Genomic DNA, 13,808 nt, shown 5'->3' on the forward strand with positions numbered 1-13,808 from the left:
TGGCCATGGAATGTCATTACCCCATTGAATTTTGAACTGAAACTTGATCTATATTCAATGCTACCCTTTTTCAGAGATCTGAACCGTGCTTTCAATATCCTTGACAAATGTCCCAGTGGAATTGCGATAACAGCCACTCCTGTGATCCTGATATTTGATCGCTGTGGATCAAATATCATCGGCATATTTTCGTAATTTTAATGCTATATGCACCTATTTTCATCATAACAGTATAATATGTAACGCCATATATTGGTTCCCAAGCTGTATTAATGTCACAATGCAAAGTATATAAAGAAAAGTTGTAAACATCAGTGGTGGGAAGGGTGGCACCCCACCCCCCCACCCCTCCTGGTGCCGCCCACCCCCCACCCCTCCTGGTGCCGCCCACCCCCCACCCCTCCTGGTGACGGAGGCAGCTCGCCATGGATTGGCATCGGGATTTTTCGGTACCGCCGATGGCACTGGCGTTTTGCGTTGTTCGCCGGTTGCGCCGCACAGAACCCACGGCCTTGGCGGGACTGGAGGGTCCCGCCCCCAGGAAGGGCCGCAGAATTCAGCCCCAAGACATTCTCCAAATGAAATGGAAACCTGACTTTGTGCTGAATTATACATCCACAGTGTTATGTGCAAGCAATGAATTCACTCTCAGGCTGCATCTCAAATTAACACAAATGCACAATTAAAAACAGAGGAACAAGCGTAACCATTTCAACAGCCCCTCGGTATTTTCCCATCTCTTTTCTGATTTTATTTTTTAATACTAACTTGATAAATAGTTGCCATCTGAGCCATTCTGCGCATCTTGCTTCCAATTTCAATTTCCACAAGAAAAAGTGAAATCTCTTCAAAACTATTGGTTATCTGATATTTCCGTAAGTTGAGCTGCCTTCTGCCTGGGCAACTCACAGGAAATTGAATAGGAACATTGTAGTTTTAAATTTAACAATACAAGCATATTCTAAAATTAAATAGAGCTGCTATTTCATATTTATCTCACATTTCATGTTTTCTGCCCCTGACAAAGAGAAACATTAATAGAATCATAGAATCCCGACAGTACAGAAGGAGGCCATTCGGGCCATTAAGTCTGCACCGATCATCCGAAAGAACACCCTATCTAAGCCCACTCCCCCAGCCTATCCCCAAGACCACACCTAACCTTTGGACACTAAGGGGCAATTTTAGCATGTCCATTCCGCTTAACCTGGCACATCTTTGGATAGTCACCCAAGACCGGAATTGAACCTGGATCCCTGGCGCTGTAAGGCAGCAATGCTAACCAGTGTACCACCAAACACTTCATTAAAATTTCCATTTGTAGAAACATTTAATGCCCTATAAGCTGGAAATAACTTCATAGCATTGAATTTTTAAAATTTCTCAACATTTTAAGAATATACCTGGATTCCTAATGAGGCTTTTTAAATTCATGGCACCACCAGTGAACACTGAACTGCCTCATAAGTAGTACAATTTAACCTTTTTATGTAATGAATACCCTTGGCAGAAACTTATCGTCAGCATTGATGAGCCTTTAATTGTTTTACATTTTGTGAAAAGTACAAAAGTCCTCAGAAGAGTAAGATGAGAGTTTTTATCGAAACTGCATCTGTTGATTATAATATATTGGCCCAGATCACCTGGTCTCTGGATCATCGAGGACCAGCTGTACTCTGAAAGATGTGCTGCAGGACTCCTCAGAAGTCCCAATGCACTGATTCCATGGAAATCGCTTGAGAAGTTTGAACTTCTGATGGGCAATTCTCTTGCTCCTCCTTTCGATAGCTCTGACTTATTTAACTGAATAGTTCCCAAGGAAATGTTAGGCAGAAAAACTCTGGTTGAACTCCTGGGCAACTAAATAACTGACCAACCAATCGCTCACACTAACCTTCCAACTGCACCCCCCCCCCCCACTCTCTGGTATAATACTGGTGGGAATCACTGCTGGTTTTCAAAAACGGATGCCAGTCGCGTTGAACATGCCAGGGACTCAGAGGTGAGCATAGCCCTGGGGTGGTGAGGAACATGACTGAGCAGTGCCGACCTGGCAGTGCCGACATGGCAGTGCCAACCTGGCAGTGCCAGTTTGGCCCTTTATGTTGAAGGGTTGGGGGTGTTACCCTTGTTTGCCGGGAGACCTGGGGTGGGATTCTCCGCCCTGCCACATTTCTGCCCCGACCGACCGACGGGATTCTCCGTTATGCCAGCCGGTCAATGGGGCTTCCCATTGTGGGGCAGCCCCACGCCGTTGGGAAACCCCCGGGCGCCGGGAACGGAGAATCCCGCCGGTGGGGAAATCCCACTCTTGATGTGTCGTGGGAGAGGAGAACCTTTAATTTAACTTTGAGATTACAGGTTGCTGGCACATTTAGGCCATGCCCTCCACCCCCAGCTAGCTGTGTGATCCTTGCCAGCACTTTGAAATTGCACAGAGTGCCGTTTGATTTGTCTCGAAAAGGCACCTGCGAAACCAGTGAGTTTCACACTTCCTTTCTCGCCGGATCCAGCACTCTGTGGAAAGTTTGGAATATTCCACCCAATGTGTCAAACGGAGGATGCTTCAAATTGCATCATGACTGTAGTCTCAGTTAAAACATGTGGATAGCAACAGGTGGAGGAAACCTGCTTCCTTCCTGGGCAGGGGATTCTGAAGGAGCTTCAAGAAATATTAAAGGTTGTGGTGAATCTGAACTATTTTTTTCTGTGGAATTAAAACAAAAAATAATGAAAACGGACATAATTTTCCATATAAGTTCATAAGATACAGGAGCAGAATTCGGCCATTCGGTCCATCGAGTCTGCTCTGCCATTCTATCATGGCCATTCCATCATATAAACCAATGAGAGAGAATATGGGCTGATGTGTGAAAAGTTAGACCCTCCACAAGGCCATTAGAGGTAGGTTCTTTACTCAGAGAGTAGCAAGAGCGCGGATTGCCCTGCCTGCAACAGTAGTGGACTCGCTAACATTAAGGGCATTCAAATGGTCATTGGATAGACATATGGACGATAAGGGAATAGTGCAGATGGGCTTTAGAGTGGTTTCACAGGTCGGCACAACATCGAGGGCCGAAGGGCCTGTACTGCGCTGTAATGTTCTATGTTCTAACTATATGACAAAGGGTGACTAATTAAAATGCTGACCGTTTATTCCTTCGCAGAAACCGGCCTGTTCTGTTCCTAAGGCAATTTTTGTTTTTTATATCATATTTTCAATATTTGCATTATGTTGGTTTCCATTTTTTTCAAAAATGGGTGGGATTTTGCAGCCCCCGCAGTGTATTTTCCGGCGGCAGAGGGTGACTGCTGTTGGGCGGCGGCAGGGTCTTACGGTTCCGCCAATGACTACAGGGCTTTGGGTGCCGCTGGCCCTCCACCACTGGGGAACGGGGAGGGGGGAGGGGCGGGGGTGGGGGTGGGGGGGTGGGCTGGGCGGATTCAGGCCATTAAGTAGCACAATGCTTTTTGTGCATTTGTTCTAGTTGTAGGAAGTAGGTGCCTTTGTCAATGTTCAGTCTGTAGCTGAATAAAATGTTATTTTTACCGTTGCAGAAAAACTCAGGCGCAGCATGCCAAACCTGGCTCGTTCGTTCAGTACGACGAGTTCACCGGACTCCTTCAAGAATAGCAGAAGTTTCGATTCCAACCTACAGAATGGAATTTCACGACTCCAATCACCAGCTTGTGAGTATAAACTGTGCCCGTTGAGAAGCTTCCATCGTGGCTCGACATTTCTGAAGAGATACACTTGCATCGGAGACAGCAGAGGATCAACTCGCCAAATTGGTCCCTGGGAAGAGGGGGTGGTGCTATAATGAATGACTGAGAAAATTGGACTTAGATTCCCTGGGGCTCAGAAGAATGTGAGGCGATCTCATTGAAACCTGCCAAATTCTGAAAGGGCTTGATAGGTTGAGAGTGTTTCCATTGGTTGGGGAATCTACAACAGGGTGTGTGTGTGTGTGTGTGTGGGGGGGGGGGGGGGCATGGTCTTAGGTTGGGGGGCGCTCATTTAGGACTGAGTTGAAGAGAAATTTCTTCACTCACAGGGTTGTGAATCTCTGGAATTCTCTGTCCCAGAGGATTGTGGATGCTCCTTTGCTGAATATATTTCAGGCTGGGATAGACAGATTTTTGGTCTCTCAAGGAATGAAGGGCTATGGGGAGTGGGTGGGTAAATGGAATTGAAGACAAAGCTCGGCCATTTTTGTATTGAAAAGCGGAGAAGACTCAATTGGCCATGTGGTCTACTCCTGCTCCTATTTCTTATGTTCTTATGTGAGGTCAGTTCAGCTTTCGACTGATTACGTTCCTTATTCAATTGCGTGATGTTCCTTAATCAATTGTTATCCTATGTTGTCCTGCTCACGATGGCACAGTGGTTAGCACTGCTACCTTAGAGCACCAGGGAGCCAAATTCGATTCCGGCCTTGGGTGACAGTGTGGAGATTGTACTTTCTCCTCATGCCTGCGTGAGCTTCCACCGGGTGCTCCGGTTTCCTCCCAGTCTAAATATGTGGAGGTTAGGTGGATTGGCCATGCTAAATTGCCCATTAATGTCCAAAGATAAGGAGCTAAATTCTCCATCCCGCCCCGCCACATTTCTGCCCCGACCCGCCGGCGGGATGCTCCGTTACACCGGCCGGTCAATGGGGTTTCCCATTGTGGGACAGCCCCACGCCGTCGGGAAACCCCCGGGCGCCGGCAAAACGGAGACTCCCGCCGGCGGAGAATGACGCCCGTGGAGATTAGGTGCATTGGCTATGATCAACATGCAGGGTCACAGGGATAGGGTGGGTCGATGGGCCTAGGTACAATCCTCTTTTGGAGGGTCGATGCAGACTTGATCGCTGAATGGCACTGTAGAGGTTCTATGATTCTATGAATCTGAACAAATCGGACTTCCCTTTTCATATGAACCTCTTTCCAATCTGGTTTTTAAATATTCGCCTTATTTAGCCATGTGCCATTCTCGGACTAAAAGGGTGAGTCCATTCGCTGCTAGCAGGCCTCTCTCAGGGTTGCCTCGCTAATATTTTCTCAGGTGCACACAGGAACACTGAGATTGAGGGAAGGATTTTTCTCTCGCTCATGGACTAGCTAAGAATTGCCTGAGTGGTCAGCATAAACCTCCTTGTGGTCCGCAGAGCTTGTTTTAGGAATTTGAAAGTGTGTTGTGCAGTCTTCTTGACCTTTCCATAATACCCGAGACAAACCTAATAACATGTTAAATAAGGAGAACTTCGGATTTATTGCCTTAACCGGTGTTGCAATTAGCAACAACTAAATGGGGAAAATGGATACACAGTGACCAGGGGCGTCATTCTCCGACCCCCCGCCGGGTCGGAGAATGGCCGTTGGCCGCCGTGAATCCCGCCCCCGCCCCCGCCGAAGTTTCCGAAGGGAGAAAAGTCGGCGGGGCATTAATGGCGCCGCTGCCGCGGAGAATGTCACGGGTCTGCGCAAGGCAGCCGATTTTCGGCCTGTCGATATTCTCCCTTCCGGATGGGCCGAAGTCCCGTCGACGTGATGACCGTTCACGTCGACGTGAATCAAACCTCCTTTTCATCGGCGTGACCCGGTGCTCCAGGCTCACGCCGACCAGCGAGGAGGTGAGTGACGGCCTGGGGGGTTGGGTCTGGGCAGGAAATGGCGTGGCCGCAGACTGATTGCGTGAGGAGAGGTGTGTCTCGGCTTGTGTGTGTGTGTGTGCGGCGGGGGGGGGGGGGGGGGGGGGGGGTTAGAGTAGGCTGGGCTCCGGGGGAGTGCCGGGAGGGGGTCCGTGCTGGGGTGGAGGTTGGGGGGGGGGTCCGTGCTGGGGTGGAGGTTGGGGGTTGGGGGGGCGGTCCGTGCCGGGGTGGAGGTTGGGGGGGGGGTCCGTGCTGGGGTGGAGGTTGGGGGTTGGGGGGGCGGTCCGTGCCGGGGTGGAGGTTGGGGGGGGGGTCCGTGCTGGGGTGGAGGTTGGGGGTTGGGGGGGGTCCGTGCTGGGGTGGAGGTTGGGGGTTGGGGAGGGGGTCCGTGCCGGGGTGGAGTTTGGGGGTTGGGGAGGGGGTCCGTGCCGGGGTGGAGTTTGGGGGGGGGGTCCGTGCTGGGGTGGAGGTTGGGGGTTGGGGGGGGGTCCGTGCCGGGGTGGAGGTTGGGGGGGGGGTCCGTGCTGGGGTGGACGTTGGGGGTTGGGGGGGGGGTCCGTGCCAGGGTGGAGGTTGGGGGGGGTGTCCGTGCTGGGGTGGAGGTTGGGGGTTGGGGAGGGGGTCCGTGCCGGGGTGGAGGTTGGGGGTTGGGGGGGGGGTCCGTGCCGGGGTGCAGGTTGGGGGGGGGTCCGTGCTGGGGTGGAGGTTGGGGGTTGGGGGGGGTCCGTGCTGGGGTGGAGGTTGGGGGTTGGTGAGGGGGTCCGTGCCGGGGTGGAGGTTGGGGGGGAGGTCCGTGCTGGGGTGGAGGTTGGGGGGGGGTCTGTATTGGGGTGAAGGTTGGGGGTTGGGGGGGAGTCCGTGCCGGGGTGGAGGTTGGGGGGGGCCCGTGCCGGGGTGGAGGTTGGGGGGTGGGGGGGGTCCGTGCCGGGGTGGAGGTTGGGGGGGGGGTCCGTGCTCGGGTGGAGGTTGGGGGTTGGGGGGGGGTTCCGTGCTGGGGTGAAGGTTGGGGGGGGTCCGTGCTGGGGTGGAGGTTGGGGGTTGGGGGTGGGTCCGTGCCAGGGTGGAGGTTGGGGGGGGGGTCCGTGCTGGGGTGGAGGTTGGGGGTTGGGGAGGGGGTCCGTGCCGGGGTGGAGGTTGGGGGTTTCGGGGGGGGGTCCGTGCCGGGGTGCAGGTTGGGGGGGGGGTCCGTGCTGGGGAGGAGGTTGGGGGTTGGGGGGGGTCCATGCTGGGGTGGAGGTTGGGGGTTGGGGAGGGGGTCCATGCCGGGGTGGAGGTTGGGCGGGGGTCCGTGCTAGGGTGGAGGTTGGGGGGGGGTCCGTGCTGGGGTGGAGGTTGGGGGTTGGGGGGGGTCCGTGCCGGGGTGGAGGTTGGGGGTTGGGGAGGGGGTCCGTGCCGGGGTGGAGGTTGGGGGGGGGGGTCCGTGCTGGGGTGGAGGTTGGGGGTTGGGGGGGGGGTCCGTGCCGGGGTGGAGGTTGGGGGTTGGGGGGGTGGTCCGTGCCGGGGTGGAGGTTGGGGGGGGGGTCCGTGCTGGGGTGGAGGTTGGGGGTTGGGGAGGGGGTCCGTGCCGGGGTGGAGGTTGGGGGTTGGGGGGGCGGTCCGTGCCGGGGTGCAGGTTGAGGGGGGGGTCCGTGCTGGGGTGGAGGTTGGGGGTTGGGGGGGGTCCGTGCTGGGGTGGAGGTTGGGGGTTGGGGAGGGGGTCCGTGCCGGGGTGGAGTTTGGGGGTTGGGGAGGGGGTCCGTGCCGGGGTGGAGTTTGGGGGGGGGTCCGTGCTGGGGTGGAGGTTGGGGGTTGGGGGGGGGGTCCGTGCCGGGGTGGAGGTTGGGGGGGGGGTCCGTGCTGGGGTGGACGTTGGGGGTTGGGGGGGGGGGTCCGTGCCGGGGTGGAGGTTGGGGGGGGTGTCCGTGCTGGGGTGGAGGTTGGGGGTTGGGGAGGGGGTCCGTGCCGGGGTGGAGGTTGGGGGTTGGGGGGGGGGTCCGTGCCGGGGTGCAGTTTGGGGGGGGGTCCGTGCTGGGGTGGAGGTTGGGGGTTGGGGGGGGTCCGTGCTGGGGTGGAGGTTGGGGGTTGGTGAGGGGGTCCGTGCCGGGGTGGAGGTTGGGGGGGAGGTCCGTGCTGGGGTGGAGGTTGGGGGGGGGGTCTGTATTGGGGTGAAGCTTGGGGGTTGGGGGGGAGTCCGTGCCGGGGTGGAGGTTGGGGGGGGGGCCCGTGCCGGGGTGGAGGTTGGGGGGTGGGGGGGGTCCGTGCCGGGGTGGAGGTTGGGGGGGGGTCCGTGCTCGGGTGGAGGTTGGGGGTTGGGGGGGGGTTCCGTGCTGGGGTGAAGGTTGGGGGGGGGTCCGTGCTGGGGTGGAGGTTGGGGGTTGGGGGTGGGTCCGTGCCAGGGTGGAGGTTGGGGGGGGGGGTCCGTGCTGGGGTGGAGGTTGGGGGTTGGGGAGGGGGTCCGTGCCGGGGTGGAGGTTGGGGGTTTCGGGGGGGGTCCGTGCCGGGGTGCAGGTTGGGGGGGGGGTCCGTGCTGGGGTGGAGGTTGGGGGTTGGGGGGGGTCCATGCTGGGGTGGAGGTTGGGGGTTGGGGAGGGGGTCCATGCCGGGGTGGAGGTTGGGCGGGGGTCCGTGCTGGGGTGGAGGTTGGGGGGGGGTCCGTGCTGGGGTGGAGGTTTGTGGTTGGGGGGGGGTCCGTGCCGGGGTGGAGGTTGGGGGTTGGGGAGGGGGTCCGTGCCGGGGTGGAGGTTGGGGGGGGGGGGGGTCCGTGCTGGGGTGGAGGTTGGGGGTTGGGGGGGGGGTCCGTGCCGGGGTGGAGGTTGGGGGTTGGGGGGGTGGTCCGTGCCGGGGTGGAGGTTGGGGGGGGGGTCCGTGCTGGGGTGGAGGTTGGGGGTTGGGGAGGGGGTCCGTGCCGGGGTGGAGGTTGGGGTTTGGGGGGGGGTCCGTGCCGGGGTGCAGGTTGAGGGGGGGGTCCGTGCTGGGGTGGAGGTTGGGGGTTGGGGGGGGTCCGTGCTGGGGTGGAGGTTGGGGGTTGGGGAGGGGGTCCGTGCTGGGGTGGAGGTTGGGGGTTGGGGGGGGGTCCGTGCCGGGGTGGAGGTTGGGGGTTGGGGGGGGGTCCGTGCCGGGGTGGAGGTTGGGGGGGGGTCCGTGCCGGGGTGGAGGTTGGGGGGGGGTCCGTGCCGGGGTGGAGGTTGGGGGGGGGTCCGTGCTGGGGTGGAGGTTGGGGGTTGGGGGGGGGTCCGTGCCGGGGTGGAGTTTGGGGGGGGGTCCGTGCTGGGGTGGAGGTTGGGGGGGGTCCGTGCCGGGGTGGAGGATGGGGGGGGGGTCCGTGCTGGGGTGGAGGTTGGGGGTTGGGGAGGGGGTCCGTGCCGGGGTGGAGGTTGGGGGTTGGGGGGGGGTCCGTGCTGGGGTGCAGGTTGGGGGGGGGGTCCGTGCTGGGGTGGAGGTTGGGGGTTGGGGGGGGTACATGCTGGGGTGGAGGTTGGGGGTTGGGGAGGGGGTCCATACCGGGGTGGAGGTTGGGGGGGTTCCGTGCTGGGGTGGAGGTTGGGGGGGGGTCCGTGCTGGGGTGGAGGTTGGGGGTTGGGGGGGGTCCGTGCCGGGGTGGAGGTTGGGGGTTGGGGAGGGGGTCCGTGCCGGGGTGGAGGTTGGGGGGGGGTCCTTGCTGGGGTGGAGGTTGGGGGTTGGGGAGGGTGTCCGTGCCGGGGTGGAGGTTGGGGGTTGGGGGGGGTCCGTGCCGGGGTGGAGGTTGGTGGGGGGGGCCGTGCTGGGGTGGAGGTTGGGGGTTGGGGGGGGGGGTCCGTGCTGGGGTGGAGGTTGGGTGTTGGGGAGGGGGTCTGTGCCGGGGTGGAGGTTGGGGGGGGGTCCGTGCTGGGGAGGAGGTTGGGGGGGGATCCGTGCTGGGGTGGAGGTTGGGGGTTGGGGAGGGGGTCCGTGCCGGGGTGGAGGTTGGGGGGGGTCCGTGCTGGGGTGGAGGTTGGGGGTTGGGGGGGGTCCGTGCTGGCGTGGAGGTTGGGGAGGGGGTCCGTGCCGGGGCGGATGTTGGGGGGGGTCCGTGCTGGAGTGGAGGTTGGTGGTTGGGGGGGGTCCGTGCTGGGGTGGAGGTTGGTGGTTGGGGAGGGGGTCCGTGCCGGGGTGGAGGTTGTGGGGGGGTCCGTGCTGGGGTGGAGGTTGGGGGGGGGTCCGTGCTGGGGTGGAGGTTGGGGGGGGGTCTGTATTGGGGTGGAGGTTGCGGGTTGGGGGTGGGGTCCGTGCCGGGGTGGAGGTTGGGGGGGGGGCCCGTGCCGGGGTGGAGGTTGGGGGGTGGGGGGGGTCCGTGCCGGGGTGGAGGTTGGGGGGGGGGTCCGTGCTGGGGTGGAGGTTGCGGGTTGGGGGGTGTTCCGTGCCGGGGTGGAGGTTGGGGGGGGGTCCGTGCTGGGGTGGAGGTTGGGGGTTGGGGGTGGGTTCGTGCCGGGGTGGAGGTTGGGGGGGGTCCGTGCTAGGGTGGAGGTTGGGGGTTGGGGAGGGGGTCTGTGCCGGGGTGGAGGTTGGGGGTTGGGGGGGGGTCCGTGCCGGGGTGCAGGTTGGGGGGGGGTCCGTGCTGGGGTGGAGGTTGGGGGTTGGGGGGGGTCCGTGCTGGGGTGGAGGTTGGGGGTTGGGGAGGGGGTCCATGCCGGGGTGGAGGTTGGGGGGGGGTCCGTGCTGGGGTGGAGGTTGGGGGGGGGGTCCGTGCTGGGGTGGAGGTTGGGGGCTGGGGGGGGGGTCCGTGCCGGGGTGGAGGTTGGGGGTTGGGGAGGGGGTCCGTGCTGGGGTGGAGGTTGGGGGGGGGTCCGTGCTGGGGTGGAGGTTGGGGTTGGGGGGGGGGTCCGTGCCGGGGTGGAGGTTGGGGGTTGGGGGGGGGTCCGTGCCGGGGTGGAGGTTGGGGGGGGGTCCGTGCTGGGGTGGAGGTTGGGGGTTGGGGAGGGGGTCCGTGCCGGGTGGAGGTTGGGGGTTGGGGGGGGTCCGTGCCGGGGTGCAGGTTGAGGGGGGGGTCCGTGCTGGGGTGGAGGTTGGGGGAGGTCCGTGCTGGGGTGGAGGTTGGGGGTTGGGGAGGGGGTCCGTGCCGGGGTGGAGGTTGGGGTGGGGGTCCGTGCTGGGGTGGAGGTTGGGGGGGGGGTCCGTGCTGGGGTGGAGGTTGGGGGTTGGGGGGGGGGGTCCGTGCCGGGGTGGAGGTTGGCGGGGGGGGGTCCGTGCCGGGGTGGAGGTTGGGGGTTGGGGGGGGGTCCGTGCCGGGGTGGAGGTTGGGGGGGTGGTCCGTGCTGGGGTGGAGGTTGGGGGTTGGGGGGGGGGTCTGTGCCGAGGTGGAGGTTGGGGGGGGTCCGTGCTGGGGTGGAGGTTGGGGGTTGGGGGGGGGGGTCCGTGCCGGGGTGGAGGTTGGGGGGGGGGTCCGTGCTGGGGTGGAGGTTGGGGGTTGGGGAGGGGGTCCGTGCCGGGGTGGAGGTTGGGGGTTGGGGGGGGGGTCCGTGCCGGGGTGCAGGTTGGGGGGGGGTCCGTGCTGGGGTGGAGGTTGGGGGTTGGGGGGGTCCGTGCTGGGGTGGAGGTTGGGGGTTGGGGAGGTGGTTCGTACCGGGGTGGAGGTTGGGGGGGGTCCGTGCTGGGGTGGAGGTTGGGGGGGGGCGGTCCGTGCTGGGGTGGAGGTTGGGGGTTGGGGGGGGGGGTCCGTGCCGGGGTGGAGGTTGGGGGGGGGTCCGTGCCGGGGTGGAGGTTGGGGGTGGGGGGGGGGGTCCGTGCCGGGGTGAAGGTTGGGGGGGGGGTCCATGCTGGGGTGGAGGTTGGGGGTTGGGGAGGGTGTCCGTGCCGGGGTGGAGGTTGGGGGTTGGGGGGGGGGTCCGTGCCGGGGTGGAGGTTGGGCGGGGGGTCCGTGCTGGGTTGGAGGTTGGGGGTTGGGGGGGGTCCGTGCTGGGGTGGAGGTTGGGGGTTGGGGAGGGGGTCCGTGCCGGGGTGGAGTTTGGGGGGGGGGTCCGTGCTGGGGTGGAGGTTGGGGGGGGGATCCGTGCTGGGGTGGAGGTTGGGGGTTGGGGAGGGGGTCCGTGCCGGGGTGGAGGTTGGGGGGGGTCCATGCTGGGGTGGAGGTTGGGGGTTGGGGGGGGTCCGTGCTGGGGTGGAGGTTAGGGAGGGGGTCCGTGCCGGGGTGGAGGTTGGGGGGGGGGTCCGTGCTGGGGTGGAGGTTGGGGGTTGGGGGGGGTCCGTGCTGGGGTGGAGGTTGGGGGTTGGGGAGGGGGTCCGTGCCGGGGTGGAGGTTGGGGGGGGGGGGTCCGTGCTGGGGTGGAGGTTGGGGGGGGGTCCGTGCTGGGGTGGAGGTTGGGGGTTGGGGGGGGGTCCGTGCCGGGGTGGAGGTTGGGGGGGGGGTCCGTGCTGGGGTGGAGGTTGGGGGTTGGGGGGGGTCCGTGCTGGGGTGGAGGTTGGGGAGGGGGTCCGTGCCGGGGTGGGTGATGGGAGGGCAAATGAGTTGGTCCACCTGGCCAGGTGCCAGCCTCCAACAGTTGGACCCATGCGGTCCATGCCACCTGGCTGGGGGGAGGAGGGGATATGGGCAATGATGACATGTCGTCGTTCCCCTCCCCCCCACAAGGCCGTCATGTTTTCAGACCATCCAGCGATGTTGGCCGCCGTGGTGGCAGCCGCTCATGTCTATGTTGCCCTGGATGAGGAGGAGGAGGAGGAGGAGGAGGAGGAGCGTGCCAGAGAGGCGGCGCAGGCTGCCGCAGACGGGCAGGCGGCAGCCGCCCAGGCTGGAGGGACACCTGACCGACAGGACGAGGAGGGGGAGGAGGACGTCGCGGCCCCACGGCAACGGAGGCACCCAAGGGCGCCCCGTGTGTACCGGCCCCGGCAGTCATACCAGGATCTCACGGACCGGGAATGCAGGAGGAGACTCCGGATGAGCCGGGAAACCGAGTCACACATCTGCCACCTGCTGGCACACCTGTCACCGCGTGGCACTGGCGGGGGATACCCTCTCCCCGTGTCCGTCAAGGTTACGGTGGCCCTGAACTTTTATGCAACGGGGTCATTCCAGGCACCGAGTGGGGACCTGTCCGGCATATCGCAGACATCGGTGCATCGGTGCATCCGGGCAGTGACAGATGCCCTTTATGCCATGGCGCACCGCTACATCCGCTTCCCCGTGGACCGGGCCAGCCAAGATGCCCGGGCCGTGGGCTTCTCTGCCGTTGCCGGGTTCCTCATGGTACAGGGCGCGATCGATGGGATGCACGTCGCCGTGCGGCCACCTGCAGAGAACAGGGCCGTGTTCACTAATAGGAAGGGGACCTATTCGATGAACGTACAGGTGGTCTGCGACCACCGCATGATGATCCTGCACGACTGCGCCCGTCACCCAGGCAGTGTACACGACTCATTCGTGTTGTCGAGGTCATCCATCCCCGGCATGTACGAGGGACGCCATCCCCGGCTGAGGGGCTGGTTGCTGGGCGACAGGGGCTACCCATTGCGATCGTGGCTGATGACGCCTATACGGAGGCCACGCAATGAGGCGGAGAACCGCTACAATGATGCCCATGTAGCGACAAGGGGAGTGATCGAGAGGTGCTTTGGCGTGCTGAAGATGCGTTTCAGGTGCCGGGACCTCTCTGGGGGCGCCCTCCAGTATCGGTCAGATAGGGTCGGCCGCATCATTGTGGTGTGCTGCGTCCTGCACAACATAGCCCAGCAGAGGGGCGATGTGCCGCAGGCAGAGGAGGGTGGAGTGGAGGAGCAGCAGGAAGAGGCGCAGTCCTCCCCAGATGAGGGGGATGGGGGCAATGGTCAGGGCAGACGGGGTAGACACAGGCGGGTGGCTGTCCACCGTTACCGGCTGGCCCAGCGGGCACGGGGCAGACTGATAGACGCCCGCTTCACTGACTAGATGGGCGTGGGAATCGGGTAGTATGGCCACAGACCGCACACCATGGCAACAGCCGACCACCCACACCCCCCACCCATCCACCCACCCAGCACCCTCACCACCCTCCCCAACCCCACACACCCCACCCGCATGCTCACCACCCCCCCACCCCAATTGCCGATCCACCGGCGGCACAACGGGCCGGGCTCACCCAGTTGCGGGTGGACGCGTGTCTATCGCAGGCCATGGAGGATGATGACAACCCACCTCCGATGAGCTCCTGGCTCTACATCGTTGGACTATGTCTGACCCATGGCCACAGTACCACCATCCAC

The 13,808-nt window shown here is 62.6% G+C and overlaps 1 protein-coding gene across 2 annotated transcripts in view; it reads left to right on the forward strand.

The window, feature by feature from the left end:
- slain1a (SLAIN motif family, member 1a) overlaps positions 1 to 13,808 on the forward strand; it is a 149,101-nt gene that overhangs the window by 107,168 nt on the left and 28,125 nt on the right. For both annotated transcript variants that reach the window (XM_072476202.1, XM_072476203.1), the window contains one exon: positions 3,559 to 3,690. In XM_072476202.1, the coding sequence (XP_072332303.1) occupies positions 3,559 to 3,690 (132 nt within the window). The remainder of the gene's footprint in view (positions 1 to 3,558; positions 3,691 to 13,808) is intronic.

This window comes from Scyliorhinus torazame, chromosome 15, assembly GCF_047496885.1.
Source record: "Scyliorhinus torazame isolate Kashiwa2021f chromosome 15, sScyTor2.1, whole genome shotgun sequence".
In the NCBI taxonomy this organism is placed as follows: domain Eukaryota; kingdom Metazoa; phylum Chordata; class Chondrichthyes; order Carcharhiniformes; family Scyliorhinidae; genus Scyliorhinus; species Scyliorhinus torazame.